Source organism: Oryctolagus cuniculus, chromosome 1 (assembly GCF_964237555.1).
Source record: "Oryctolagus cuniculus chromosome 1, mOryCun1.1, whole genome shotgun sequence".
NCBI lineage: Eukaryota > Metazoa > Chordata > Mammalia > Lagomorpha > Leporidae > Oryctolagus > Oryctolagus cuniculus.
Window position 1 is genome coordinate 118,586,116 of NC_091432.1, and position 24,960 is coordinate 118,611,075.

The 24,960-nt window shown below is 52.0% G+C and overlaps 1 protein-coding gene across 5 annotated transcripts in view; it reads left to right on the forward strand.

The window, feature by feature from the left end:
- PKNOX2 (PBX/knotted 1 homeobox 2) overlaps positions 1 to 24,960 on the forward strand; it is a 274,750-nt gene that overhangs the window by 191,557 nt on the left and 58,233 nt on the right. For all 5 annotated transcript variants that reach the window (XM_008259803.4, XM_002708693.5, XM_051848275.2 and 2 more), the window contains 2 exons: positions 2,463 to 2,571; positions 18,716 to 18,855. In XM_008259803.4, the coding sequence (XP_008258025.1) occupies positions 2,485 to 2,571; positions 18,716 to 18,855 (227 nt within the window). In that variant the 5' untranslated portion in view covers positions 2,463 to 2,484. The remainder of the gene's footprint in view (positions 1 to 2,462; positions 2,572 to 18,715; positions 18,856 to 24,960) is intronic.

Sequence of the window (24,960 nt, forward strand, 5' to 3'; positions counted from 1 at the left end):
AAGGTTCCCAAAAGACCCAAACCCGAGGTTAAAGGGCACCCAGGGCCCCTTGGAGGAGAGAAAACCCTTCCGTAGGCTCAGCTCCCTCCCTGACTCTGCCCCCGCGCTCCCTCTTCTGGAAGCTGCTGGCACTGCAGCACACCCGCGGGCCACATATTTCTGGCCTGGGAGCCGCTGTGATTGGTGATCTTACTGCCTAAGGGTTCCTTTAGACGGGACCCAAACTTGCTGTATCTACCAGAGTTTCAGGAAAAGCTGCGCCTCCCACTCTCGGTCTCTGATATCTCGGGAAGTCTGTACCCTTGATTTTCCCTCTGCACCCTGCTCAGGCCTCCTTGTCTCGGCCACACCCAGATGGAGGGGCTTGATTCACGGCCTGCCTGAAGACAGAAGCTCCCCTGTGATCCCATTGGAGCCCCGTGCAGAAGGAAACCTTGCACGCTCTCATGCCCAGAGGTGGGGGAGACCCTGGGTGCTGTCCTTGCTAGCATGCCCTGGGGGCCCATCTTCTGAAAGGGGGGGAGGGCAATGGACAGCCACAAGGCCAACAGGAAGTGTCTTGAGTGGCAGAAGCCAGCTCTCCCGGAACTCTCCCGGGTGGTACCCCACCCCCATCTTCTTTCTCAACTGACCACCTCCTCCCCTTACTGACTACATTCTTAGGAGAGAAGGCCTGGCCTTATTCTCCCATCCTGACACTCCCAGCACAGTTCTCTACAGAGTTGATTCTTTTTTCCTTTTAAGATATATTTATTTATTTAAAAGGCAGAGTGATAGAGAGGAGGGAGAGGGAAACAGGGAGGGAGGGAGGAGGGAGAGAGAGAGAGACTCCCCAAATGACTGCAACAGACAGGGCTGGGTTGGGCTGAAGCCAGGAGCCGGGAAATCCATCCCAGTCTCCCACGTGGGTGGCAGGGGCTGGAGTGCTTGGGCCCCCCTCCACTTCCTTCCCAGGATGTGTTAGCAGGGAGCTGGATCAGAAGCAAAATAGCTGAGACTCAAACCAATATTAGGATGTGGGACATCGGCATTGCGGGCGGCAGCTTAGCTCGCTGTGTCACAACGCTGGCCCCAACAGATCCGGCTCTTGACAAAAACCTACCGAACAAAGCATGAATTCCCAGTGCTTTGCATGTGCACCTAAGGTGAAAGCATACTTGGGACTTTGGAGACTCAGGTCAGGGCCGAGTAGGTCATTCCTCTCCTTCCCAAAACAGAACCAAAAGAACAAGACACACACACTGGCCCTTTACTGAACAGCTCCAGAACACCTTGGAGTTGCCCCAGAATTCAGGACTGTGAACATGGTGGAAGACTGGGGAGGGGGAGGCTGGAAGACCTGCACCTGCACCTGCACCGCACTCAGGTTCTCAGGAATCTGGACCAGGCAAGGAGCCTGTGGCCTCCAGCTCTGGGCACCTGCTGCCACTCAGCAGTTCTCGGGATAGCCTGTTTCCTTGGGGGCATGGCCAGAGTGTCTCCACCTACAGCACCATGTTCTAGTTCTAGAGGAAACCTTGAGGCCCCCTGGGGCAGCTCTTGTGTTGGTGATGGGTGGTGGGGGGGGGGGTTGGGTCAGTGGAACAGACCCAGAACTGGAAATCCTTGCTCCACGAACAACCCTGCACACACACACACACACACACACACCACCGCACATGTACATCCACACACCTCTTGGCTTCTGTCTCCCTCTGTTAGAGATGAGTGGACCATTTGGCCCCAATGGCTCTTCTTTATATTGGACCAAGGCTAAGGGAAATCTCCCTTTGCGCACGCCCATATTCACAAGTGTGCACCTAAAACATCCTGGGAGGTGACTGGTGCTCCTTGCCTCTTTCCCTTCCCCAAGACCTCCAGGCTGTCACTCTAGGGGCCCCTCTGAGGAGGACCAGTGGCCCATGTCTCTTCCCACCACTAGGGGGTATGGTGAGCATTCCTGGGTGGGATGAACTGGAAGAGTTGGGAGTCAAGACTTCGGGCCCTGCGAGTGCTGGCAGCTGGTCCAGGGCCCCTGGGAAAGGGTGGGACAAGGAACACCCTTGTCTGTGGGCACAGGGACCAGGGCAGGATGAGGCTCAGGGCCCTGCCAGGATTGGCCAGGAAGGAGGGGCATCCAAATGGAACTCCAAACCCCCTGCACAGCCAAGCCACCCTCCTGCCCTCCCCGGACCCCACACACCAGGCCAGAGCTGATGTTGAACAGAAGCCTTGCTGCAGGCGTACAGGTTGTTTTACATATGATTTGAATATTGCTTCTTTCAAGTTAAAATAGCATGGCAAGCCTCTCCCAGCCAGGCGTCTCCATAGTTCTCATCTGCCTCCCTGAAGGACCTCCAGCCCTTGCTGTGTTCAGTCTTTCCAGGTGGCTCAGCCCAGACACCTGTGGAGCTGGTGGGTCCTCAGGGGCTGCCTGCACGGTGGGATTAATGGTGCGCCACCCCCCCTGTCTCCTGCTGCAGGTCCTCCATGTGAATCAATCCCATGATGCAACATGCCTCCCCAGCCCCAGCTCTGACGATGATGGCCACGCAGAATGTCCCACCCCCACCCTACCAGGACAGCCCGCAGGTGAGTGTACCACAGACAGTGGGGAGGGAGTGTGTTGGCCTTGGAACTCCAGCTGGGTGGGCTGGCCATGGAGGTAGTCCAGGGATGAAAGGGCAGGGCTGTGGATCCTGGCAGCAGCCCCTTGAAGGAGCTCATTGCGTTTGACAACACTCGGGTACTCTGTGGCCAGCACTAGGACTATAACCTGGAGTAGTGGCCATGACCCTGGACTTTGGTATCTGTGCAGCAGAACCCCATTGTGATGATGAGGGCAAAGCACACACCTGGGGAGATCCAGGTGCAAGGTGTCCATAGAGTCTGCCTTTTGAGTGCTTGAGAAACTTCGCCCTTACAGACTCCTTGATGCCAGGTGCCCCTGTGGGCTGGGCATTTGAGCTCTTGTGTCCCTCACTGAACACAAGTCCCCTGGGTCTGACAGCACTCAGCACACCTGAGGATTTCCCTCTCTGTCTCTGCGGTATTTGGATCAAGAGACCCCTACTTCTTACCGCTGCTGTCAGCACTTCCACTTTTCCATGTCCCACTGAATCTGTTTTTATAAAATAACAAGAGCAGAATGCAATGAGGTATTTAAATACATTTGGAGAAACACTGTGCTACCAGGACAGGACCAACCAAAAGCAACTGTTGCTGTGTAAGTAGCCCCACGTGGAAGGCAAAATGTGTATGTGTACCTGTGAGAACCCAACAAAGAACAAACAGCAATTGGTGGTATCAACATGACATCATTCTTTTTTTTAAAAAGATTTATTTATTTTATTTGAAAGTCAAGATTACAGAGAGAGAGAGAGAGAGAGAGAGAGAGAAACAGAGAGATCTTTCCTTCTGCTGATTCACTCCCCAAATGGCTGCAATGGCCAGGGCTGGCCCAGACCAAAGCCAGGAGCTTCTTTCAGGTCTCCCTTGTGGGTGCAGGGGCCCAAGCACTTGGGCCGTCTTCTATAGTTTTCCCAGGCACATTAGCAGAGAGCCGGATCAGAAGAGAAGCAACTGGGACCCAAACCAGCACCCATATGGGATGCCAGCACTGCAGGCAGAGGCTTAGCCGGCCACGCCACAGCGCCGGCCCCACTCATGAGAATTTCAAATGCAGCCTTTCTCATGGACTGTGGGGAAGAGCTGTACAACATGGGAGGGTGTTCAGATGCAGACCCAGGGAAGGGAGACTGGCTCCCACTAGGTCCTATGGCCCTGATGCCCCCAGCCTGGTGTACTTGCTTCCTTGTCACCCCCTAGGGAATTTCAAGATAACACGGGGCCACTTGTGTCCGGCAGGCAGGCTAGCTCTGCCTGCTGTTCCCCAGGAAGTACAAAAGCCCTGGGCATTCACTGACCTCCACTGAATCTTTGAGCACACAGCCTTTAGGCTCCAACCTCACTCCCACGTAGCAACTTCACAGTCCTTGCTCAGCTCTCTCCAGCCTAACCTCATAGTCAGCGAGCCCTCAGCTCAGAGCAGCAGCTCTCCAAGAACAACAGTAGGGCCAGACTCGGCATTTACACGGCTCCTCTAGTCAAAAGCTTTCAGGGGTCCATCACTAGGTCAGGGCCTTTCCCTCTGTAAGCCTAGATCCCAAAGAAGTTCAGAAGGAACTGGTGGAGACTGGTGGAGACCTTCTGATTCCCAGGAAAAAGTGAGAAAGAGAAGGACCAAGGTGGAGAGCTAGAACCCGCCCCTCTTCAGGAGAAACAGACCTGTTCCTTCTCTCCAAGCTCTACCGTGGACATGGGAATAGAGATGGGGACAGTTCCTGCAGTTAGCAGGTGGCCAATCTGCCATACCCAAGGTACTAGGATAGACTTGGCAGGGTTCTGAGGACACTGGACTGGCACCGCTGGTGGTGGCTGCTTCCTCCTCATTTTGCCTGCAAGACAGCTGGGAGGAAGGTTTGCTTTGATGAGGATTTGCAGGAGCACTGTAATGAGGGCCCAAGAATGCTGATCCAGGGCCCGACATCCAAATGAATAAATCCCAGCCACTGAGGGAGGGGTAGAGGTACAGCTACAGCCCTAAGGTGCTCAGCCCCCCAGAAGTTCCCACTGATGCTCTAGACTTTGGAGGGAAGAAGGCTGCAGTTCCCCCTCCCAGGCCTCAGAGCAGAAGCCGGGTGCAAAGCCAGCCCATGGCTCTTTCCTTTGAGGATCTGCCAAAGCCCCACACCATTGAGAGTTCAGGGTTTTTTTTTCTTTTCCTTTTTTTTTTTTTTTTTTTTGACAGGCAGAGTGGACAGTGAGAGAGAGAGAGAGAGAGAGAGAGAGATAAAGGTCTTCCTTTGCCGTTGGTTCACCCTCCAATGATCGCCACGGCTAGCGCGCGGCGGCTGGCACACCGCGCTGATCCGAAGCCAGGAGCCAGGTGCTTCTCCTGGTCTCCCATGCGGGTGCTGGGCCCAAGCACTTGGGCCATCCTCCACTGCCCTCCCGGGCCATAGCAGAGAGCTGGCCTGGAAGAGGGGCAACCGGGACAGAATCCGGCACGCCGACTGGGACTAGAACCCGGTGTGCCGGCGCCGCATGGCAGAGGATTAGTCTAGTGAGCCGCGGCGCCAGCCTGAGAGTTCACGTTTGCAGCAAAGGGTCAGTCTGCCGTGGGGACACCTCACATCTACTGTAACCCCCAGAGACCCAGGAGAGAAGCATCAGACAGGAAAGGGCAGTGTCCATGGGGAAGTGAGCAGGCCAAGGACTGGGGATCTTTGTGGCCTTGGCTAAGACTGTAGGCTGCAGCTCCATGACCGTTGGCCCTCCCTGGCTGAAGCCCTCCAGGGAACTGATCAGGATAGGTATGGTAGGAAGGGAGTTGGGGCAGGACAGAGCAGGTGGGAGGGTTTGGGGGAGGTGCTCAGAACGAAGGCTCTGATTTCTGGGCTAAAGGCTGTTCTTTGAGGCCCACTGGCTTTGGGGGATCCTTGTCCCCACCTTGCACTTGTTCCTGTGCCCCTCCCCATTTTAGGCTGGGGAGCTTAGCTGGTCCTCCTACTTTCTTCCCTGTATTCTTTCAAGGGGCTGCCCCCAGCTCCTCCGGGACCCTCTGCTGCATTTCCTTCCTTATCCCTCGGAGCCAGCTGCTCTGTAACGCGCGGGATCTTCAGGAGAGCAGGGCCTCATAGGAACAGGGGCCAGGCACACAGGGGAATCCCGTCCTGAACGGGGCTCCTCGCTCCTGGAGGCCGAACCCCATTACTCTGGGGCCTCCACGACGTGCTTCCTCAAGGCCGGGACAGCTGAGCTCGTCTCTAAACCACCTGTGCAGAAACCCAGTTTCTTCCACAGGCAGCAAATGGGCAGTCTCTCTCCTGCACAGGCTAGAATGAAAGAGGAAGCAAGAAGCAGAGCCCTTCCCTCTGAGACCCGTGCGATCGTTTTAATAATGTTCCCGGTGTGCTAAGGGCTAGCAATACTGAGCATAATCTATTCAAATGCACAGGAGAATCTCACTTTGGAAAATTAGGAATCTGCATTAAAAAAAATTCCCAAGCCCCGGAACCTTCTTTCTAATAAATTAGAAATTTTTTTGCAAGGCAAGTTCTTAACTTGGCAATTTCATTTTTGAAGTTTAGGGAATAAAGTTATTAAAAATGAAGGAAAGTGTTTTTTCTTCCCTTTTTAGTAGAGAAGCGTTAGTGGTTATGGGCTCGTACTGTTTGGGCACAAGCCCAGGACGCTGTTGGGCACCATGGTGAAGTTGTTTCTAGCCCCTCCGTTCTGTTTCAGCTCATCCTGCGGAGACTCCATGGTTAATTGTAGGACACAGTCTGTTTATTGTGCGTGGAAGACTGTATATTTAGAAGGTGTACAAGCAACAACCCAGTAGAACCTTTTCCCTAGCCTATTTCCTTCTGCCAGAGGCTTCCGGGTGAACTGTATGAGAATAGCTGCACCGTGGATTGTCTGACTACAGTTTGTCACTCCCAGCATGCTGTAGGTGGGCCCTTGATCACCAGTCCCTCACTTCATGGCCCCAAAGGGGGAGGGGCCAGTCACCAAGGGATCATGGACTTGTGCAATGACTGTTTAATCAAAACATTGTCTCCAGGGAGACCTGGATAGAACGAGGTGTGTGGTCCCGCAGCCCAATGCACTGTGTGAATTCCATCACTCCCCTTCAGTTCTGCGACCCTGCCATGGTGAGCCTGGCTGTGCGGTACCTGGGCTTTCTCAGGCACCCTATCCGTGCAGCCCAGGCACCTTGAATGGAGCTCTCAGAGTTGTGTTCGATGCCGTAGCTCAAGCAAGAGCCTCTCCTGACTCCCTCTCTCCCACAATGATCTTGGGAACCCTTCTTTCATGCACTCTGTCCCCGCCTGTCAAGTCTAGTCAAGTCCCTTCATTTGCTTTCTTTTTCTTTTTTTAGATTTATTTATTTATTTGAAAGTCAGAGTTACACAGAGAGAGAAGGAGAGGCAGAGAGAGAGAGAGAGGTCTTCCATCCACTGGTTCACTCCCCAGTTGGCCGTAACAGCTCGAGCTGCGCCGATCCAAAGGAGCCAGGAGCTTCTTCCGGGTCTCCTATGCGGGTGCAGGGGCCCAAGGACTTGGGCCATCTTCTACTGCTTTCCCAGGCCATAGCAGAGAGCTGGATTGGAAGTGGAGCAGCAGGGACTCAAACTGGCGCCCTTATCAGATGCCGGCACTGTAAAGTGGCTGCTTTACCCACTACACCACAGCACCGTTCCCCCCTCCATTTTGTTGCGCTTGGTGTTCTTCCTTCCAGAGTTCCCCCAGCAGTGCCGGCAAAAGCACAGCTCCTCCACCTGCACCTTGCAGTTAGCATGCCCCACCACACTCTTCCTCACCCATAGACACACACCAACTGTCCCACGCATGTCTTTGCCCTTGCTGATAGGGAAGACATACATTTTGTCAGCTCGGTTTGCACACGAGTCCGATGTTTGCTGTTCTTCAGTCTGTGTGTCCCCAGCATGTCAGGCTGCCTAAGCAGTGGCTGGAAAGCAGAAGTCTCCAAGGTTGCAGGACCACACATTGGGCATGGGCCCTGGGGATATAAGCACTCAGCCAGAAGTGGACTGGGAACAGGCTGGTGGATGGGTCAGGAGGTGCTTACCTAGCAGGACTAGACTGGGGGATGACAGTAAAAGGGCTTTGCCAGTTCACCCAGGAGGCAGCCTTATTGTTGACTTGAGAGAAGCAAAGTCAGAACTCGCACCTGGGGACCAGTGTGGAGAGCCCCCTTTAGAAGGAAGACAGGCACTTGCTTGATGCCCTTTGGCAAAAGCTGCGTTGCCCCCTCCCCCACATCATCTGTCCAGTAACCCTCAGAGTGAGGAGAATGGGGTCCAGGACTCCAGGAGGTGGAGCTTGGAGATTTGGGGTTAAGACTCCGCCTATCCTGCAAGGGGAGACTAAGGCTGGGGCTAGCCATGGAAGCCATGTCTGCCATGCCCCTCCCAGTACCTTCCCTTCCTGCCTGTCCTAGCACCAGTCCCACTCCAGGTGCGGCCAGGGGTACGGGGTCCCCAGGAAGCTGGATGCGCTTTGATCAATCATTAGGATCCCCATGCTGGTTTCATTAACTGGAGGCAGAAGGGGCTGGCTGGGCCCCCGGCTGTGAATGGCCTCCACCCAGGCCATGCAGCTGTGACGGGCAGAAGCTGGTTCAGATGTTTTCACACTCGTTTACATTCCTCTCATCTCTTTAAGGGCTCGAGCCCCCTGCCTTGCGGGGGCCCTCTGCTCAGCTGCCTGTGAAACACATTGGCTTTGCAGCCATCGAGTTAATTCAGCGGCTTTGAAAGTTCCCCAAGTCTTTTCTGCAGCTGTGATTGACAGCTCCCTCTGCCCCTGGGGGTGGCACCCCAGGGACCATATGGGGGACCTACCTTCCCTGGCTTTGACTCATCAAAACAGACTCTTGTCTTTCTCTTTTATTTTCTGTGGGGCCTTTCTTCTCTTTGTGTGCAGTGACCTTTCTCCCTGCCCGCGTGGGCCACCCATGTCTTTAAACTGGACATATCCCTGAACTCCAGCTCACCGAGGACCTGGCTTCTTCATTGTGTAAAAGGCAAAAGTGACCTCCAGGTCCAGCCATGGGGCCTTTCCCCCTACGTGGGAGATGGCCGGCTGGCCCGTGACTTTGAAGTTTGGCCTGGTCGCTCTGGGCTTTTTTATTTGATGAATTGACTACCTTAATTCTGCTACTTACCAAAAGCATAGGGGTTTTATGATCTATTCCCTTGTGGCCAAGCAGGATGAGTGCCCTAAACAGTTACAAAAATAGTTAATGGCCCAAGGATACAAAGCCTAAAATAAATCAGGGAGCAGGTGACACAAGCAGCAGCACCGAGGAGCACTTTCCGTGCCTTACTCCCCCCCTCCACCAGCGTGAGCCATCGAGGAGCTACGGTGTCCCAGTGCCAAGCAGGCAGGGATTGGGTGAGCGAGGGCCCAGGACGCTGACCGTGCTTGGAGCTGCTGGCCTGCAGAGGAAGCACTAGCCCCGCTGCTGCTGCATTGTACACATTGAGGCAAGAACTTCCAGTGTTAGTCCTTGAAATATTTATTTATTTATTTGGAAGGTAGAAGGGTACAAAGAGGGTGAGACAGGCAGAGGGAGTGAGATTGTCTGTCTACTTGCTCAATCCCCATATGCTTGCAGCAGCTAGGTCTGGGCCAGGCAGAAGCCAGGAGCCTGGAACTTCATCTGTGTCTCTCACATGGGAGGTAGGGGCTCAAGCACTTGGACCGTCTTCCACTGCCTTTCCAGGCACATTAACAGGAAGCTGGAGCCGAAACAGAGCAGCCAGGACTGCAACCAGCACTCCAATGTGGGATGCTGTCACCATAGGCATCAGCTTAGCCCACTGCACCACATCATCAGCCCCTCAGCACTACTTCTTTCATCCACTCATCCATTCAATAAATATGGGGTGTTTCCTGTGGGTAGTGCGGACAAGGTGTGAGGTTAACAGAGTTGTTTCCCTAGTGGAGCTCCTAGTCCCTTTTTAGCCTTAGTTTCTGCATCTGTGAAATGGAAATAACTTGTGCCCTCCCCGCCCCACAGGACTGTTGAGAAGCGTGGGTGTGAAAAATGGAATCCTGTTTCCCAGTCCTTGTTCACCCACATTCCTGACTTGATTTTTTTACATCATCTTCTGGATGGCTCCAGCAGCCCAGATTGGATTGAACTTTAATTACTTCTTATTAGGAATACAATAAGCACATCAGATATGTTTTTCCAGCTAGAAAAATCTCTTACACACATATGCATGCAGGCATGAACACACTGAGACTTTGGTAGCCTTTCTCAAGGGCCTATTGGAAGTCACTGGTTTGGGTCTCTGTCAAAAGTGAGCAGTCAGGCTAGCATTGTGGCATAACAGGTTGAGCTGCCACCTGCAGCACCAGCATCCCATGTGGGCGCCAGTTCAAGTCCTGGCTGCTCCGCTTCCGATCCAGCTCCCTGCTAATGCGCCTGGGAAAGCAGTAGAAGATGGTCCAAGTCCTTGGGCCCCTGCACCCTCGTGGGAGACCTGGAAGAAGCTCCTGGCTCCTGGCTTCTGCCTGGCCCAGCCCTGGCCATTGCAGCCATTTGGGGAGTGAGAACCAATGGATAGAAGACCTCTCTCTCTCTCTCTTTCTCTATAACTCTGCCTTTCAAATAAATAAAACACACCTTTAAAAAAAAGTGAGGGGGCCCGAGACAGACTGCAAGGGCGAAGAGCACTGAGTTCCTGGGAAAGTGCACAAAGTTGGGACATGAAACCCCTCACTCCATGTCCATAACCTCCCTCTTATTAGCCTCATAGCTGTAACACCCCAGGAAGTGCAGGGAGCACCAGTGTTTTATAAACTACTGCCTACAAACCCTTTTAGATTAATTAATTCTCTCTCTCTCTCTCTCTCTCTCACACACACACACACACACACACACACACATACCCCAAGTGTTCTGTGTTCTGGTCTTACCCAGTAGGCCCTGCAGTCAGAATGGAGGGGACTAGGCCTATGTTTCAGAAGCTTCTTCCAACTGCCTTGGGCAGCCCAGCTCTTTTGCGAGTCTTTCCTTTGCCCGGATTGACCAAGTTGGGAGATATTTTGAGGCGTCTTTTATCACACCACTCACTCTTTCCCTCCAGCCGTTCACATGGGAGCCTCGCATGAGCCAGGCATGGGAGCTGGGAAACCCTCTGCTCACGGAGATGACAAATCAAGGGGCCTGAATGCTGCAGTAGTGGAGCTTGGGCACCTGTACGGCTGAGCCAGAGGCTGGGTCAGTCCACCTGGGTCTGGGGTATGGAGAGAACGGAAGGCTTCTTGGGAGAGTCCAGGCTCCAGCTGGTGAGGAGGGGAAGTGAGGACGCTTCCTGCAGAGGCGGCTATGGGAGCAAAGGCCTGACGATACGAATGCCGGGCGTGTTCAGGCAGCCTGGCACGGTAGAGTCTGGAGGGGTGCTGTACGGGACACAAGGCTGGGGGTCAGTGGGCAGGCCCAGGCCTGGAGCACCCTGGGGGCCGTGCACCTTCCCAAACATTGGCCATGCCCCCTGCTGCCTCCCACCTGTTCGGGCCAAACCTGATATTTACCAAATGGCTTCAAGTCCTGACCTCCTCCCAGGTCCTTGGACTGACTCCTGGTTGCCAGGAAACTGATCCTGTTCTGGCTTGCCCCAGCACTGGAGGGAGTGCCAGCTCCTGGAAGCTCAGCCCAGCCAGGCTGGAGTCTCAGCGGCCCCTGGCGGACCAGTCCAGTGCAGCCGCTGGAGCCTTCCTCTGGGCTGGTCAGTGCACGCTGCCTGGGTCAGGTGGAGAGCTCAGAAGAGGGAATGTCCTTGTCACAGGAGTGTCCTGCAGAGAAGGCACTGGCTTTGGTTGTCCAGGGTTTGCAGGAAGGGGCCCTATGAGAGGTGTATGTATGTGTGTGTGTGTGTGTGTGTGTGATAGTCAAAGAGAGCAAGAGTGTTTATGAGGGCAGCGTTGTGTACAGGGTGCATGGGAGCTGCAGGTGCCCAGGTGTGGCCTGGAGTCCGAGGATAGGGCTAGCAGAAGAGAGTGTTAACATGCTTAGAGTCGAGGTCTGCAGGGCATCCTGGGCTACGGCTCTGTAGCAGCCCCGGGAGAGATTGTTAGCTCCATTTTTACTTGGTGGGGAGACTGAAGCTCAGAGGAACTGAGTTCCTTGCCCAAGGTGACAGAGCCTGTGATTGGTGATGTCTTCCCCTTCAGGGGCTGACATGGGTGGCTTCCCACAGCACGAGGGGTGTAGCCTACTGCAGTACCCTACTGTCAGGACAGCCCCTGTAAGAGAAGCAAAAGCAGCCAGCTAGGGGCAGGTGTTTGGCGCCATAGAGAGGAGCTCTGTGTGGAAGCTGGCAGGGGGCAGCAGCTGACTGTAGTTGGGGCCTTGGGCATCGGGAGGCATGAAGCCCCTAGCAGTCAGGTCTCTTCTCTGCCTCTAGGTCTCCAGGGTCTTGCCAGGGAAGCCAGCATAGCAGTGAACCACCTTTGATTAAGGAACCACCCATGCCTGCCTACTTGGGTTCTGCATGGAAGAACTGTTGCTGGCAGAGTCATCACTGGGGGTGGCAGGGTGGAGGTGGGGGGCTGACTTGACTTCGTATGTGAGGGGCTTGTTGGGGCATGGGGAGAAGCTGGCACTGGCAGTGAAGATGGGGGCCCGAGATGGAGACCCAAGAGCAGGTGCTGGAAGTCAAGTTTCGTCCTCCCCTTTCCTGCTGCCCCCGTTTTCACATTCTCTTCAAAGAAAGATGATTAAGTGCACCAATCCACATCGTGCATTGAGTCAGAAAGCCCTCTGTTCCTGTTCCAGCCTTTGCGTGAGCTGATTGTGATCTCTAGGAGTTCCTGCCCCTCGTGGGCTTCTGTGCTCTCGTCTGTGCAATGGGGATGATGATACCCCGCTGTGCAAACATGAAAGTCCCTGGAAATATTTATTAGCCACGTGGAGCCTAATGTGCCTCTGGCCCCCAACCGCTGGAACAGGCTGCCGCTCATTCAGGATTCGGTGCAGGCGACTGAGCGAGCCGAGGAGGGGGCTTCCCAGCACCTCTTGAATCACATCAGGGGAAGTCTCCTACTCGTTCGTGTTCATGGTAAGCCCAGACTGTCTGAGTGGCTGGATCTCAGCCCATGCAGATTCTGCCTGCTCGTGCATCTCACATCCCCAACTCTCCCCACCCCTTTTTAGGATGCAGGAAGGGGGAAATTTTAAATATATATATATTTATTTATTTATTTATTTTATTTGTTTATTTGGAAGGCAGAGTGACAGTGATAGAGCGAAAGAGGGAGTGAGTGAGAGAGAATCTTCCATTCGCTGGTTTACTCTCTAAATAGCTGCAATGGCCAGGGCTAGGTCAGGCCCAAGCCAGGAGCCAGGAACTGCATCTGAGTTTCCCACGTGGGTGGCAAGGGCTCAAGTACTCTGGCCATCCTCCGATTCAGGAAGCTGGATTGCACACGGAGCAGCTAGGACTCAAACTGGGGCTCCACATCACAGGTGGTGGCCTAACCCCTTCCTCTATGCCAGCCCCAGGGAAAAGGAACATTCCTTTTTTTCCCCCCAACTTAATATTTTATTTATTTATTTGGAGAAGAGGGAACTTTTGATGGAGCGAGGACAAAAGCCTTAGATCTATTTTTGTCCCTTGCCTACGTGACTGAGAGCAGATCCCAACTCCTTGCTTTCTTTCGCAGTCAGCACTGCTGCCCACAGCCCCAGAAGTACCCATGAGTAGAAGTACCACTACCTTATAGCCCACGCACCCTTGTCTATATAAACCCCAGACTATACCTTCTCTAGTAGGGGTGTCCCTCTCAGGTTTGTCTCTGAATAAATCTGTTCTGGCCGTGAGCTCAAGGTCTGTCTCCTCTTTGTCTTGCTCTTCTAACCATACAACTTTCATCTCAAGATGTCACAAATCAAGAATCTAGTCAGGGACCCTTGAGCTACAGTCTTCAGGGTGTGGCTGGTTCCAAGGAGATAACAGAGAGAAAGAAGTCTATAGCAGGGACAGAGTGGAGGTGCTGGTGCAGGGTCTTTGCCCCAAGAGACGTTCTGGGTGCAGTATCAAAGCCCACAGTAGGGGCTGGGGGGGCCACTCCCCAGGAAATACACTGCCCCGCCTCATCCATTCATCATTGTCTTGTTCTCTTGATTAATCCTCACAAGCTAGGGAGTAGGTATTATCTATTGCATCTTACAGATGAGGGAACCCAAGAAGTGAAGAAACTGGCTGCAAAACGTGGAACTAAAGATTGGCAGAGGAGCCAGGCAAAGCCAGGGCCTCCACTCTGTGAGGCCTTCCTGCTGCCCCAGACACTCTAAGGACATGGTTTGGCTCTGCTTCTCCTCCTCTGTCAGACCCCAACCCCATCCTGTTGCCATAAGCTGACAGGCAGGGTCCCCAGGGCGCTCTAAGGCCTCCTTAGAGGACTTCTGGGGGCATCCACGGATGTTCCAAGTGGCCTTGTGCATTACGGAAGACTAAATAGCTTCCCGTGCCAGATGGAGGAGAATGTGGGTCCTTGGATAGAACCCCAGAGTCAGTAATGTGCTAGGAAATATTTAGTAGCTGGTTCCCTGGGGTGGGGACAGGGAAGGTGGGGCAGGCCCTGAGGTGCCAATTCCATGGTGCCAATGTTCCCACCTTGGCCAATTTCAAGCTACCAATGGGATGTCAATCAGCTTGCAAAACTGCCGAACATTTAACAGTGGGCTCTCACAGCCCAGGACAAGGCCATGGAACAGACACGCCTACCCCTGTGCACCCAGCTTCTCCCTCTGCCGTAGCTCTTTAGGCTGTGCTGCTCAGTAACCTCCCCAAAACTTACCTCCCGCGACCCCAGGCCCTCGCCGCCCGCCCCTGTGCACAGCTGCAGGTCATCTCCCTTTGCACTCCAGCTCTTTTAGAAGTGGAGATTTCTGGCTGGAACAAGAAATCCACCTGGAGATAAACACTCATCCTCCGAGCCTGGAAGAAATGCAGAGTTTGCTGAATCGGCCCCCATGAGCCACATAAATTTGAGGCATGGTCCTGCTCAGGCCAGCTCTGCTGTCTTCATCTTGTCCTCCCCACCCCCAGGAACAGCCTCTGGCTGGGGCCTCTAGGGATGTTGACAGTTGACCGCTTTTGATTTATGTCTTTGTGCTTTCCTCGCTAACCCTGCAGAGCCTTCCCCCACCTTTGCCCAAGTCCTGCCTGGGAAGGGGGAGGCAAGAGGCAAAGCTCATCTTCAAGAAAGCCCCATGTGGAGTCCTTCAAGGACACAAGGAAATTCACTCACAGCGGGCATAGCAGAGCGTACCAGCCCACTCCACATTTCACCCTCAAACGAGCTGGGCAGATGTAGCTGTGCCTTGCTCCATGATGGAAGTACATTGCGGAAATCTCGCGCTTAATAACAACGAGCCCTCCATCGGGGAAGCACTGCAGAGATTCCAAAGCACTTTTCCATCTTATCCGTCGTCTCATCCCAGCCTCAGGCCAGCCCTGTGCAGCAATTAGGAAAGTACCCTTGTGGTGTCTGAACCTGTCAGTATTGGAGGGGACTTCAGGCACACATCGCAGGCTCCCAGTCCCTCCACAGGGCTCAGCAGGTCCATCATCTCTGCCTGGCCCCTGCAGTGGCAGGAAACTCACCACCTTGGGCAGGCAGCCCATCCAGCCTTAAAGAGTCCCTAGCTTGGAAAGACAGTGTTTAGGTTGTCTCCTCATTGTGGATTTCACGCAGGGCTTATGGTCTGTTCCTTTGGAGCGTGTACAACAGAACTGATTCCATCGCATCTCCTCCTCCAGATATTCAAAGAGAGCGCTCATGTCCCCCCATCTGCTCCTGCTCCCCAAGTCGCTTACGCATTCCAGGTCCATTCAGATATTCCTCATAGACAACACAGAGCCGAACCCCTTCAAAACCCTGCTCAGCTCTCTTCTGAATGTGCTTTCAGGTTCTTGTGTAATCAGACTACAATAGGACTAAATGTTTCCTCATTCCACAAACTGTGCTGCTGGTAATGCATCCTTCAATGGCATATGTTAATTTTTGTTTGTTTGACAAACCTATTCCACTTTGGACGCATTGAGCCAGTTATCAACTAAAATACTGCAGCTAAGCCATGTCCCCTTCTGATCTGTACTTATATTATTGATTTTTTGCCCAAATGTTACAAGTGTTAAATTTTAACTTATTGGATGAAAATTAATCTTATTAGGTTCAGCCTGTTGCCAAAATCTGTAACGATCTTTTGGATCCTAGTTTCATGTCACCCATAAATTTATTGAGCGTTTCTTCATTCAGAAAGTCACATAAAAATGCTGAAGACTAAGGAGGAAGTGTGTAGTGTTTGCTTAGAAACCTCCCCCACGCAGACAGTTCTCCTTTAATTGTCATCCCTTGGGTGTGGCTTACCAATTCCCACAATAGTCCACTGGGCCTCATCTCTCCATGGTTTCCACACGGATGTCATGACTTTGCCAAGGTCACTTACCGTTTTCCTGACATCAAGTTCCATGATAGCAGGCACTCATCTTTGTGACCCAGGGCCTAGCAGAGCGCCAGGTACATGGTAGGAACTCAAACGTATTTGAAGCAATAATCAGTTGCATTAGTGAATGAATGAAGAGATGAGTCTGACCCAGATGACCAGTATTTGGTTTTTTCTGGACCTACCATCTTTCTGCACTTTCAAAAATGAGGTGATTGCTTCTATTTTCTTTCTTATAGCACCTATTTAACACTCATGAATCCTAAAAGGTCACCAATTTGCTTACTGATGAGAAAATAGGAGCTTAGGAATGTTAAGGATTTTCCCAAGGTCAAGGCTAATTAGAAAGAGACCCTAGGATTCCAGCAATCATCTGCTGGCTTCTAGGCACCATGAAGCTGTATTTAGCCTCTTGCATCCTGAGTTTGGGAATGCCCCTCAGCTCAGCCAACAGTGACAAAAAAAATCTGACAGTGAAGCACAATATCCTTTTTTTAAAAAAAAATTATCTATTTATTTATTTGAGAGGCAGAGTTACAGAGAGAGGGAGAGACAGAGAGAGGGGTCATCTGTCTGCTGGTTCATTCCCCAAATGGTTGCAACAGCCCAGGCTGGGTCAATCTGAAGCCAGGAGCCTGGAGCTTCTTCTGGGTCTCCCACATGGACACAGGGGCTCAAGCACTTTGGCCATTCCCTACTGCCTTCCCAGGCCATTAGCAGGGAGCTGGGTCAGAAGTGGAGCAGCCAAGTCTTGAACCAGTGCCCATATGTGAAGCCAGCGCCACAGGCGGAAGCTTAGCCTACTATGCCAGAGCGCCGGCCCCAACACAATATACTTTTTTTTTTTTTTTTTGACAGGCAGAGTGGACAGTGAGAGAGAGAGACAGAGAGAAAGGTCTTCCTTTTGCCGTTGGTTCACCCTCCAATGGCCGCTGCGGCCAGCGCGCTGTGGCTGGCATACCGCGCTGATCCAAAGCCAGGAGCCAGGTGCTTCTCCTGGTCTCCCATGGGGTGCAGGGCCCAAGCACTTGGGCCATCCTCCACTGCCTTCTCAGGCCACAGCCTGGAAGGGGGGCAACCGGGACAGAATCTGGTGCACTGACCAGGACTAGAACCCCGTGTGCCGGCGCCACAAGGCGGAGGATTAGCCTAGTGAGCCGCAGTGCTGGCCAAGCACAATATACTTTTGAAGTCTCAGCTTCACGTTCCATCATTCACTAGCTCATTGATTCAACAAATATGTATTGAACACCTAAAAGCACTAGAGTAGTACGGTTTAGGAATACAACACAAAGCCTTCCTTGAGCTTAAGTTTTAATCAGAAGTGGAGAGAAAATAACTAAGCAAGTAGCTATACGGGGGTACTTCCAAAAGTTCATGCAAAAATGGCATTAAAATTTTTGAAATTCATGCATATGAGGGGTCTTCAGAAAGGTCACAGAAAATGAGTATTTTGAGAAAAACTACGTGTAGATTTCTTTTTTTTTTTTGCACTAAAATAAAAATATTCCATTTTCTATGAACTTTTGGAAGTATCCTGGTATGGTATATGGTCATGGTGAGGACTAGAGCAGTGTAAAGCAAGAGGCAGAGGAGCTGTGTTCTGCTCCAAGGAGGTGCATCGCAGGTAAGGGCTCAGTGAAGGGGACTCACAAATGCGTGGGGACCTCTGCAGCGACAGTGGTGTGCTTGTCTTCACACAGTGCAGTACTTCTTCCAGAAGCAGGGACCTTGATTCTCTCAAGGAATATTTATGCATTTATTCACTCACTCATTTTCTCAACAAATGTTATTAAGCATCAAGCCTGTTTGTTAAGGGTATGTCAGCTGGGTGCTGGGCAAGGCTTAGAGCAGGAGGCAGACAATTGTATGCAGCCCTACAATACAGTGTGGTAGGAGCTGCTGTGGTGCTGTGCACGGGTTGATGTGAGAGAACCTTGAGGGCTGTCACCATTCACACTTCTAGGGATCTATTTGACTGGAGGAAATATGTAAACGCATTAAATGCTGTAATGATGGTTTTCACAAATGTAGAGCCATTGAACTATTTCTTTAAATGAAATCTCAGAAAGAAAGTCCAATATATGTGCTCTGGTTGGCACAAAATTGGAGGCCTTGGGGCACCTTCAAAAACATGTAACATGGTATAAAAACCACTGCCCGAAATATTTATTTGTTATGGCCAAGAGCAGAAATCTGTCTGTTTCCCACATAAGCCTTCTTATCTTCAAGGGGTCAGGTAAACCAAATTTGGAGAATCATTCAGTTGATCAAAACCTTCCAAAGCGTTAAAGGGAATAAACAAACCTCTGCCCAAATGAAGACTGACTTGGCTGTTTCTTATTACTGTCCTAAGTTCTGTAAGCACAGTTTAAAGGGTCCATCATATTTTTTTTTCCACTTCTGGCCAAAGGTCACCATATTCGTGTGAAGAATCATCTCTTCAAAGTGTGTTGGGCAACACCCGGTTTAGGATGGCCCTAAATTGTTTTCTAGAATGTTCTAACTTGAAACTCTTCCTATTGTAGCACACATATGAACAGGTTCTCATAAGCACTCACAATTCTCTCTCCATACTCTCTTATACAAGCAATCCAAAGCCCAAGGTAGACCTTGCACTCCAGCTTGGGAACCAGCTTCTGGCCTTGCTAACCCAGCTCCTCCCCTTTCTTCTCTCTGCAGATGACGGCAACTGCCCAGCCACCCTCCAAGGCCCAGGCTGTCCACATCTCTGCACCCTCAGCTGCTGCCAGCACACCTGTGCCCAGTGCCCCCATTGACCCCCAGGCCCAGCTGGAGGCTGACAAACGAGCTGTGTACAGGTAGGAGATGCTGCAGCCCTGCTCAGAAGCCTCCAGCCAGTCTCAGGCCCAGCTCAGCTGCAAGACACAAGAATTCAGGCCAGAGGGTGGGCTCCATCATAGACCATGGCCAACAGCTGCTCTCGGCAGCCTCCTTCTCTTACCAAGTTAATCCCAAAATCCCCCAGCTGGATGTGGTGGGTTAACTTTAGCTTCCTGGAAATGTCTGATAAGAGATAAGATGGCCTGGGCAGTATCTCCCTGGAGTACCCCTTCCCGTCTCACCTAGGAAAGTGGGTTGTAATGAGCCTCAGACACCTTCAACTGCCTTGGACTCTCCTTGCCCTGTAACCTATCATTGCCTTTCCTCCAACAAGCCCAGTAGAGTGCTGGACAGCTCATGGCACCACCCAGGCTTTGGAAGCACACAAACTTTCGTATTCATGACAATCACAGGACTTTCTGTTAAGATGCTTAGTTCTGGACTCCAGAACTAAGGAACATCGATAGGCAGCATCCAGGGATCCTACATCAGTAGGTCAACTATAGGATGGGAGTTGCAAATTTTTTTAAGCCTTCTGGTTGAATCTGCTGCAGTGGGTCTTCAGTGTTCGTCTTAGCAATAGGTGTTGTATGTGAGACTGTGTAAGCTCTGGCACTCTCTCAAGATGGGGTGTTTGCTGAGAGCAGACAGCTTGTTTCATCGTGTTCTGCTTCTGCCCCAAGCACCCAGGACTGGGTCCCAAATCTGGCAGATTGTGGGGGTTGAGGCCTAGGGAAATGCCTGTTTGCGTTAATGAACTCCATTCTTATGTACACGGTTGGAGAGGAAGATCTGAGAGCAGGCTTGAGAGAGGCTCCAGCCGGGATTTTAGTCATCCTTTATCCATGAGGAGTTCACACCACTAAAAACAATGCCTCAGTCTGCACCCAGGATTGAAGTTGGATCCTTGCTCACATTTGCTTGTGTGAGCTCACTTGTTCACATGCATCAGCAAGTGCAAGTTTACCCTGGCTTGGCTGTATTGCAGCAGGTGCTAATGCCAGGAACTCATAGATTGATCCACCCAAGACAAATGAATAGGAAGACTGATCTCTTCTCCCCCACCCCACCACCATGACAGTGCCTTTATGACAACAGTGATAATTAGTGCAGTTATCATTGGCATTATTTTTAGTTACTCAGATGAGCTGAATGTGTCTAATGCTGATAGTCAGGAGTCCAGAGCAGCGGGCCCTAACCATGGATCCTGGCACAGGGGCCTTCCTAGGCCCAGAAGAAAGATAAAACATTGTGTGTAGGCCCTGCCCTACACAATGCACAGGCTAGGTCCAACTGTGTATGGGTGGAGAGCTCTGCCTTAGGCCCTAAAGAACTTCAGGATCTAGTCTCCTCCTTCTTCCAGTCTCTTCTACTGAACCCTTACTATTAATATGTGCAGGCATCATGCTTGACTTCAGGGAAAAACGAGTGAAATAACAGATCAAGTGCACTCGCCTCTCCAGGAGCCCACAAATACGCAAATAAGAAACCACTGCTGTGTGGGTAGAGCACTAAGGGAAGTTCCCCAGAGGAGGCACTGTTTGAGTTTGGTCCTAAAGACTGAGCGGGAGGCCCTACTAGGGCCTAATGTGCTCCAGGAATGGCCATGGCAGAGCTGCTACAACCTCCAGCCTGGTGTAAGTTATGCTTGGCCATTTGTGGTGGGTGTGTGCTTTTGTGGGGAGCCTAAGAAGGGAGAGGGGAGTCACAAGGCTTCTGAAAGCTGCCTGGAAGCTTGGTGTCTTGGATGGATGCTCGTGGTACTCTGTTTATATCAGGGCTACTCAAGGTATGGTCCATGGACTCCCAGCATCATGTCACCTGGGAGCTGATTGGATACACAGACTCTCAGGGCCTGCTCAGACCTAAGGCCTCATGCTGTGCACCTTCATGAGAGCCCATAAAACCCTCGTACACAATACAGACTGGTCCTAGGCACCTTCTCAGAGCCTTGGGGGCGGGACCTGCAGTAGGCATAGATCATGGTCTAGAAAGACCCCCCAGAATAATGGTGTAATGATGAGTTTCTGGAAACCTAGGCTGAGTTTAGTTTCAAGATCTTTAGTGTGAGGATCATTTGAGAAGAGTTCTTGAGACACCCCATGCAAGCACCTGGTGCCACATCTGGAACAAAGCAGATGGGTTTCCTTTTTCCTGCAACAGGGTCTGTGGATTCCCTTCCCAAGACCCCAGGCCAAGCAGCAGGAGAGGTGGGTCTCCACTCCGTGGGTGCTGTTCACCCTGCTGTCACTCAGAGTACAGCCCAAACTTTCCTTCAACCAAAACATCTTCCTGGCCACCTTCATTCACCCTTGAGCTTCATGTTCTCCCAGGAGGTGGGTACCCTACAGTCCTTGGAGACTGCACCACGCACGTGCGGCTATGAAGAGGGAAGCCCAGGCATACATGCTGCCTCTGCACCTCAAGACGCTGGGGTTATCTCCCACAACCACACCTCTCCCATTAGTACCGGCCGCCATGACTGCAGCCAGTGCCAGTGATGACCTGGGAGGGAGCGCAGCTTCCCGCAGGGTCGGGTAATTTTAATTAGATTTGCCTGCCTGGGGCAGCCTGGCTGCTCCAAAGCACATCAGGGAGCCAGCATTTCATGTCAATAAATGTAACAAGACCTTTTCATTCAGAAGAGTGTCCCAGCCCTGATTTTTGGAAGCCCCCATCCATGGCCCCTCCCAAAGCCACAGAGGAAGGAAAGTGGGAGAGGCCCTGCCTGCCCAGGCCCCCACTAGGCAGTACAGGGGCAGTGTGTCAATCGGGAGGGAGTCTGCCAGTGCAGGAGGTCATATTTGTGTAAGAGGATGTGTTAATGAAATGTATTGGTTCCCTTGTGATGTGGAAACTGCCTGTGTTGGGGGGAGGGAGAGTGTGTCTTTAATTGGATCATACCAGGGCATCATCTGGGCTAATCAGCAAGGCAACCAGGAGCTCCTGCTCAGATTAATGATTGCGGTCTAATCCGCACAGATCCCGTGATTGGATGCACATCCTGGGTAATTGTGTTTGTGACCCAGGAGCAATGCTGAGAGGGGTCGGAGAAGAGGAGGCCTGTGGCGTGGGGGCTGTAGGTTTGGACCCAGTTCAGTTCTGTCCCTCCTCAACCCTCTCTCAATCCTGAGGTTTTCTTCCCAAAAGAAGTTCCAGCTTAGCTTGGACCACAGCAACCCCTGCCCATGCTGGTGGACTGTGCGTCAGGTGCTGGGTGCTGTCTGAGACCTGGGGATTAGGCTGCCAGCAATGCAGACAGGGCCAAGAGGGTGAGGTTAATCCCGATTTCACTCTCCCTCCTCCCCTCCAGTCTCCTTGGTTCCCCTTTGAAGTGAGTGGGTTCCCATGGCAACCATGATGTCCTGGGGAGCCAAAGAGTGGTGGGAGCTGGGCTGGCCAGGTGCGAGTACGGGGGAGGGTGGCTTTGCGAGGCTGCTCTGCTAAGGCACTGGCTCTGGCCTCTGCCGCAGAAAACCTCTCTGGGCCCAGGGGAGGAGGCGTGCCCCTGCAGCGCTGAAGAGTTACCTGTGACTGATAAGGAAATGCAGGGCTGGAGGGTAAGAACAGTGAGGACAGCCATGCTTTGCTTCTCCAGGAAAAAACGCTTGATAATTGAGCTGCAGGACCAGGTGGAGGAGGTGAGATGGCCTCCCTACCCTTTATTTGCTCTTTGTGGCATTACTTACAATTGAATTAATTGGGCTAACATTTGGGTTAACCTTGTTTCCATTTTCCCTACTTGACTGTGAGGTCCACAAGGACAGGGTCTGTGTCTGTCTCGTGCATCCCTTTATCCCCAGCATCCTGTACAATACTTCAGAGTCAGCAGCTTCGACAATGCAAGTGCTGATCACCGCTTATGGAAGGGGCTTGTTAAATAGGTGTGGCAGAACCCCATCCACGCATCATGGTTCGAGGTGTATGAGCTAGCAAATGGCTCTTGGGGGTGAGGAGGAGCCCTGATCTGTGGCCTTTGCTGATTTCCATCATGTAAATACTCCAACCCTGGCCCATTGTAAACTGCTACTGAGAGCCACTGGACAGAATTAGGGAGAGATGCACACAATTGGCTCTTGCCAGCCTCAAAGTACAAACCCCACGTAGGGAGAGCCAAGTTGCACGTGCACAGTCTATTTATAAGCAAGTGAGCCCACCCTACATGCCAGCTCTTGCGAATGCTCTAACTGATGCCTTCAGCCACGATCCCACATTCTTGGTCTTCACGTTCTTGTTTGGCCTTCCCCTGAGTTCTAAATTTGAAATGTTCTCCCTCAGTGAATTAATACTTAACAATAGCACCTGGCACAGAACAAATGCTTTGTAGATGCCTGCAGTTAGGATTTTCCACCTGAACACCAAGGCAGTGACTGTTCTTTCTAGAGTCTACCCAGCTCTGTCTATCTCTTTTCTATCTGCCTAAGCACAGCCCCACTTTTGCTCCCATCCAAGTTGTCTCCAAGCCTTTCCTGGTTTATCCATGAATGAACCCTTGATGGCTCCAGAAACCCTGCATCAAATCCTTCTTCTGCTAGCTCTTTGGTTTCTCAGCTCTCAGAACCTTGACTTTTCCATATAGCATGCCTCTCTCCCCGCAAACCACAGGCTGTACCCTCGTGCACTCTGCTCTGATAATTAATGCTGAAGATGAGCTCTAATTCAAGAAAGCAATATGCATTGCTGAAGCCCTATTTACATTACATTATATGCATTCCTGTCTCATCTCGAACCCACACTTAACTTGGGGAAGGACAGTGGGCAGGGTTCGGCTCACTCCCTTGAGACCATCCTAAAGGTCACTGAAGTTCCAGGCTTGATCTTGATAGCCTTTAAGCTGGAGGTGCAAATGCAGCTGAGTAGCTGTACTGGGCAGTGGGAATAGAAGAATGCTCTAGAAATAGACTTGGTGATAACTAGTCTTGTCACCATGGGCAAGTTAATCTCTTGGAGCCTCTGTTTTCTCAACTGTAAAAAAGAAAACAATACTAGCTGGAATAGCATTAGATGATATACGGCACACAGATCAGTGTCTGATAGGTAGACTGGAGAGCTGCTTTGGCCTATCCAGGGAGTGACAGCCTGGTCCATTCAGGGAGGCTGGATTCAGGGTTAGGAGCCCAACCTTTGGATACGTTTCTCGGTTCACACTTTGGTTTCACTGCTGGATTTCTGTGCCTTGGTCTCCTGGTCTGTGATATAGGTCTGAAATAGCGTTGTCTCTTCATCAGGGCTGTCCTGAGGATTCAATGAGGTAACCCAAGCAAAGTGCTTGGTAAACACTGGCAGGTGATAAGCACTCTGTCGGTATCAGAGCTGAGTGAGGCTAGGAGAGAAGTGCCGAGAGGGCAGGACAGGAGAGGGCTCCCTGACCGGTGGTCTTCATGCTGCAATTCAGTGAGGCGTGTGTTGAGCTTCATTACGTGTAAGACATTGTGTTAGGTTCTGAAAGGGGATCCTAGTAAGGAAGAAACAGACCAGGGGCTGGGGAAAGACAGATGTAGGATGTAGCTGTGATGTAAACTGGGCACCTAGTATGGACCCAGAAACCCTGCATCAAATCCTTCCTCTGCTAGCTCTTTGGTTTCTCAGCTCTCAGAACCTTGTAGAACGGACAATGCCCACAAGGCTTCCAGTGGCCCATAGTGCAGTGTGGGAATCACACCACTTTCCCCCAGTGAGGCGCCCCCAAGAGAATGACAGCCAGGTTGCCTTTCCTGGGGCTGAGCTGTTCTGTCCAAGAGGTTGGAGGAAGAGGGGCAGGGGCCTCTTGGGACTGTCCTCTGCAGCAGCTGCCTGGTCAGAGCCCTGGGAACTGGCACTTCCTAATGAAGTGTCTTTGAGGGAACTCTTGCACCCTATGACCAAAGAGTGTCCTGGCTGCCACGAGGTGACCCTGGGTCTTAACCCTCTTCCTCCCCTAGCGTTGTGCTTGGTCATTCCTGGAATGTGCTGGGTGATGTGGCTTAGGCTGGTGTGGGAGGAGTGCAGCCATTCCAAGCAGAGAAGCTGGGACCAGATGCTACAGGCCAGGGCCTCTGGACCACGAGGGGTTGTGGGCAGGCGCTCCAGGCATGTTCTTATTT